This window comes from Chelonoidis abingdonii, chromosome 4, assembly GCF_003597395.2.
Source record: "Chelonoidis abingdonii isolate Lonesome George chromosome 4, CheloAbing_2.0, whole genome shotgun sequence".
NCBI lineage: Eukaryota > Metazoa > Chordata > Testudines > Testudinidae > Chelonoidis > Chelonoidis abingdonii.
In genome coordinates, this window is record NC_133772.1 from 47,042,120 (window position 1) to 47,048,119 (window position 6,000).

At 48.2% G+C, this 6,000-nt stretch overlaps 1 protein-coding gene across 1 annotated transcript in view; it reads right to left on the bottom strand.

Moving 5' to 3' along the window:
* Positions 1–4,532, bottom strand: part of LOC116835941 (uncharacterized) — a 34,276-nt gene extending 29,744 nt beyond the window's left edge. The window contains exon 1 of the mRNA XM_032799237.2: positions 4,366–4,532. Within this exon, the coding sequence (XP_032655128.1) occupies positions 4,366–4,441 (76 nt within the window). The 5' untranslated portion in view covers positions 4,442–4,532. The remainder of the gene's footprint in view (positions 1–4,365) is intronic.
* Positions 4,533–6,000: the final 1,468 nt, after the last annotated feature.

Below are 6,000 nucleotides of genomic sequence, written 5' to 3' on the forward strand. Positions count from 1 at the left end.
GCTCAAAGCAGGACCAATTTCCCAACTAAATACCCAGCCCAAGGGCTTTGTCAAGCTGGGGCCTTAAAAACCTCTTAAGGAAGGAGATTCCACCTCCCTCCTAGGTAACGCCATTCCCAGTGCTTCACAACTATCTAGTGAAAAAGTTTTTCCTAATATCACCTAAACCTCCCACTGCAACTTGAGACCATTAACTATTTGTTCTGTCCTCTGCTACTCACTGAGAACAGTCTAGATTCCATCCCTCTTTGGAACCCCTTTCAGGTAGTTGAAGGCTGCTTTAAAATCCCCCTCATGTCTTCTCGTCTCAGACTAAACCAATCCCAGTTCCCTCAGCCTCTCCTCATAAATCATGTGCCCAGCCCCCTAATCATTTTTGTTGCCCTCCACTGGACTCTTTCCAATTTCCAACATCCTTCTTGTAATGTGAGGCCCAAACTGGAACAGTACTTCTAGATGAGGCCTCAGCAATGTCGAATAGAGGGCGAAATGATCTGCGGGCAATGCCTACTTATATAACCAAAATGCTGTTAGTCCTTGCTTGGCAGCAAGGGCACACTGGTTGACTCATATCCAGCTTCTCAACCACTGTAACCCCTAGGTCTTTTCTGCAGAACTGCTCCTAGCCATAAGTCGGCTCCTAGTCGTAACAGTGATGGGATTTTTTGTCCTAAGTGCAGGACTCTGCACTTGTCCTTGTTGAACCTCATCAGGTTTCTTTGGCCCAATCCCTCTATTTGTCTAGGTCCCTCTGTATCCTATCCCCACCCTCCAGTGTATCTACCACTCCTGCCCAGTTTATCTGTTCATCTGCAAACTTGATAGCGAGTGCAGTCCAGAGCGACATCCGTCCAGATCATTAATGAAGATATTCAACAAACAACCGCCCGCTGGACCGACCCTTGGGGCAACTCGGCTTGAAACCAGCTGCCAAACTAGACATGGAGTCGTTGATCACTGTCCATTGATCCCAAAGGATCTAGCCAGTTTCTATCCACCTTACAGTCCATTCATACCAGCTCATACTTCTTTAACTTGCATCAAGTTAAATACTGTGGGAGACCCGTATCAAAGCTTATGCTACAAGTCAAGGAATGAACACATCCACTGCTTTCCCCTCATCCACAAGAGCAAGTTTTCCCTCATACGAAAGGCAAGTAGGTTAGTCGGCATGGACTTGCCCTTAGTGAATCCATGGTGACGGTTCCTGAATCACTTCCTCTCCTCTAAGTGCTTCAAAAAATTGATTCCTTGAGGAACCGCTTCATGATTTATCCAGGGACTGAGGTGAGGTGACTGGCCTGTAGTTCCCTGGATCCTGTCCTCTTCTTCGCCTTTTTAAAGATGGGCACTACATTAGTCTTTTCCAGTGCATCTGAGACCTCCCCCATTCCATGAGTTTTTCAAAGATAATAGCCAATGGCTCTGCATCACAAACCGCCAACATATCCTTTAGCACCCTCGGATGCAAGCGCATCCGGCCCAATAGACTTCGCTCGTCATTTTTTAAATAGTCCTGACCCACTTCTTTCTCCACAGAGGGCTGGTCACCTTCTCCATGACTGTCTGCCAGTGCAATACAATCTGGGGAGGCTGATCTTGTTTGTGAAGACAGAGGCAAAAAAATCATTATGATACATTAGCTTTTTTCCACATCCTCTGTCACTGTTGCCTCCTCATATCAGTAAGGGGCCCCACACTTTCCATTGACTTTCTTTCTTGTTGCAACTACCTGAAGAACCCCTTCTGTACTCTTAACATCTCTTGCTAGCTGCAACTTCCAATGTGACTTTGGCCTTCCTGATTTCACTCCTGCTGCCTGAGCAATATTTTTATATTCCTCCCTGGTCATTTGGTCCACTCTTCCACTTCTTGTAAGCTCTTTTTTGCATTTAAAATCAGCAAGATTTCCTGTTAGCACAGCTGGTAGCCGACCATAATTTTACTATTTTTACACATCAGGATGTTTTCCGCAACCTCAATAAGCGATCTTTAAAATACCAGCCAGCTCTCCTGGCACTCCTTTCCCCCTCATGTATTCTCCAGGGATCCTGCCATCAGTTCCTAGGGAGTCAAAGTCTGCTTTGCTGAAGTCCAGGGTCGTTATTCTGCCTGTTCTCTTTTCTTCCTTGTGTCAGGATCCATAACTCGACCATCTCATGGTCACTGCTCCCAGGTTTCCATCCACTTTTGCTTCCCCTACTAACTTGTATCATTGTGGTTTAGACAGAATACTTGATTACTTTACAACCCTTTAAAGTATATAACAGTTGATATACAGTGCTTACGAAATGGAATGTTCTTAATGTTTCTCTGAAATACTGTGTGGTGCCTCAGTTTCCTCTATGCATTTTCTTAACATCTAGATGGTGGGATAAGGGATGTGATTGTTGAGATCCCTAGAGGGCCACGTGTGATGCTGTCTGCACAGAGAATGGCTGAAATCCTGTCCTAGGCACTGTTGGCCTGGGCCGCTCTCCTGCAAGGTGCCAACTGAAGGTGTTGGAGAACAAAGAGTTCATGTGGCCTCCTAATGCCTGGAAAAGAGACAAAGGCCAGAGAAGGGAGTGTTAGTGCCTGTGCAGACTTCCGGGAAGTGCATGGTGTGGAAGAGGATGCTGGGATGCTCTGGAACCACTCCTTCAAAGCCAGTCAGGACTCTGGGGAGCCTCCTGTCTCTGAGCATACTGTCTCCAGGGCAAGAAGCTTACATCTTCCTGAGTCTGACTTCAGAGCATTCAGCATGCCCTTCCACACCATGCGCTTTCTGCAGTGAGTCCGCCCAGGCAGGGTCCTGGGGCAGCCAGAGGTCCCTGCACCCCAACTCTGCAGTCAGACGTGACTCTCAGCCAGCCGGTAAAACAGAAGGCTTATTAGACGACAGGATCACAGTCTAGAACAGAGCTTGTAGGTACAGAAAACAGGACCCCTCAGTCAGGTTCATCTTGGGGGGTGGGGAGCCCAGACCCAAGTTCTGGGCCTCTCCTCATTCCTGACACTCCCTCCTCTGGCCTTTGTGTCTCTTCTGGACAAGGAGGCCACCTGATCTCTTTGTCCTCAACACCTTCAGTTGGCACCTTGCAGAGAAAGCTGAGGCACCCACACAGTATTCAGAGAAAACATTAAGAACATTCCCACAAAATATAATACTGTATATCAAAGCAGGCAAGTGGTGCTTCTGACTTTCCACTTTTAATTGACACTTATAATCTTGTGGCGCCGACGCACTGTAGATTCATTTTATTCCAGCAACAAATTCTTGATTTGTAGGGCCACTAATAATCAACAATGGATTTTTCTGATAGTGATATTGTGCAATAAAGAGAAACTTAAATGCTTTCGGCTTCCAGTCCATGTTTACACTATTTCGAAGCAGACAAGTGGTGCAGGCGTGGGGGGGAGGCATCACCATTTTGGGCACCACCAAAAATTATCCAAACCTGCCGCCTATGCACACAGCAACCTATACAACTCTCGGGTACAGAACAGGAAGCACAGCAGCGGCTACCTCCTTGAAAATACAGGGGGATTATAGGCTAGTAGTGGCTTGAGATCTAATTAGGTTACACCTACCACTCAAACTCTTGTCATGAGAGCATAACAATAATTAATAAACAGTGAAAAGAAGTACCCTGGTATCAGTCAGAGTGGGGATTGTCACTGACTCACTAGCGCCACCTCCCCACCGGGCTCAGCCTCCAGTTGTGACATTTTAAAGGAATGGCCCTTTGTGAGTTAAATATTAAACGTCCGGTTTAAACAAACAGCCAAGGCAGGGTAACCCTTGAGCCCCGGGGAGAGGGTAGCTCGGACTGGCAAACAGAGCCGAGGGAGCTTTGGGGAGGCCGAGCCCAGCCAGGGAATCGGACCACGGAGCAGGCACAGAATTAAACCAGACACCAGCTGTGCCAGGCAAACTGCTCCCTGCAACGAGAGTGCGGAGCCCCTCAAACCCTCCCCATCCCACCCCGCTCCAGGGTGTGCGCGGGTGGGACCAGCGCCCCGCACAGTCCCGCGGCTCCTGGTGCCTCTGCAGCCTCAGGACACCAGTGACCAGAGCCGGTGTAACGACAGACACAGCACGTGCGCCCGATTCCCTACTTTGGCTACACTGAGCATGCGCACACGAACTGAGCATGCCCAGTAACCTTTGCTGTCGCCGCTGCCCTCTCTCTGCCCTCACTTCTACTTACGATTTGCTGCCTCCTCTTTGCGGGGGTTTAAAAGGATCAAGGGGCGGCAAATCGCAGCGGGGAAACCCCTTTGCCCAGGGGCACCTGCACCTTGGCCCCGGGGCCGCGAGCAACTCTTATCGCGTGGCCCGCGGATCTCCCTCCCGGCCGCCCCCCGCTGAGCCTTGTTCACCTGCCAGCTGGAGCAGGCCGCCGAGCGCCAGGAGCGGCAGGCACCGCTGCCCAGCGAAGCCCCCTGCTCCCGTCATGGCCCGCGGCCGATCCAGCCAGGGGGCGGTGATCGCTCTGCTCGGTCTGCCCCGGATCTGAGCTCTGTCAGTCTGGCTGGCAAAGGGACGTTGTTTCGCTTTTACTTTCTCTTCCTGGTATCCTTAGCCCCAAGAAGGCGCGGTGCCTGTAGCCTGGGGACGGGTAGGAGCTGACAGGCAGCATGGCTTGTACTTTGTACAAGGAAACACCAGGCATCGTCTGACTTTGCGTTTGTGTGTCCCTCACCCAAACACTAAAGGCTGGGAAATGTTTGTTTTTAAAAGCCGTGACCAACCAGCTTCCACCTCCCCACCCCATCCCCCAAATCCCTACCCCTAGAAAAGTGTAAAACCTGACAGAAAGGGTCAACCAAAGAGAAATGAAGGAATCTTGTAGCTGCTAGGCTACTGATAGCCTCTCTCTGGGAGACGAAAAATAGTCCAAAACTAGAGAAATGGCTTAAAAAATGTGGGAGTTTGTTATGGAAAAATAATGCACCAATTACATACCCAGCAAATTAGACATATGACAAATAATTATTTAGTTACCATTTATTCAATACTCTAAATATGCTCACCTGCAAAAAAAACCCCAGCACATCTGTCCATTATTCTTCAATATTAACATTCGGTAGACTCACTGGTTTGAGAAACACCTGTAAATCAGAAATTTCAACTCCATTTGATGAGATTACCAGAACAACATGTCCTAGGTAGTGTGAGGAGAACAGTGGTTCCACCCAGTTGGGGGAGAAATCTGAATATTATATTCCTGTATAAGGTTTCTCTAAACAAAGCTCACTGTTGTGGTGATTATCATTTGTTCCTGATATTTACATGGCAATGGTTTGTAAATAGATTATTGTGTGAAACCAATGTTTACTACTGTTAGTCTTAGAATTTTTACCAAAGTCAGGATGCATTGCAATTATTTTAAAATGTCTTGTATATAATACTTGTCTCTTAGTGCACCCCTACACTGCTGGAGGAAGACAGAAGCAGCAGCCCTGTAGCTAAGAGGAGGCATGAGAGGCCAGTGCCCCCCTGGAAATCTCTTTCCCCACCTCTCCTGTAGAAATAAGATGTGTTCCAGTTTTTTCCCCTCAGTTTCTGTCTGTTTCCTCAGATGAATGATGATAGTCCTAAAGCCCAGAGTTGTAGTTACAATTCCAGTAGCCCATGAAGGATGTGTTATTGACTGTGTTTCAGCTAAGTGAGTGTGATGACTGCATTATGTTGCTGCTATAATAAAAGACAACGGTAAGAAAGTGTGTACAGAAACTGCATCTGCAGGGAGGCATCCAAGGTACATGAAGCGGCAGAGTGGGGACATAGGGCTCTGTGCTGGAGTTTCTACAACCAGACCCTGCCTACCTGTTTGAAGGGGGGAGAAGAGAGGAGAGAGTTCCTTTTGAACTGAGAGAGAGGAAAAAGCTCCTTTTGGAGTGTGTAAGAAAGCATCGATGGGCTGACTAGAACTGGAATGCTCCTGTAGCATCCAGAAGAAACCTTAGATGAGCTGTACACTGTGACTGTGACATAACTGCAGAGCCAAGGAG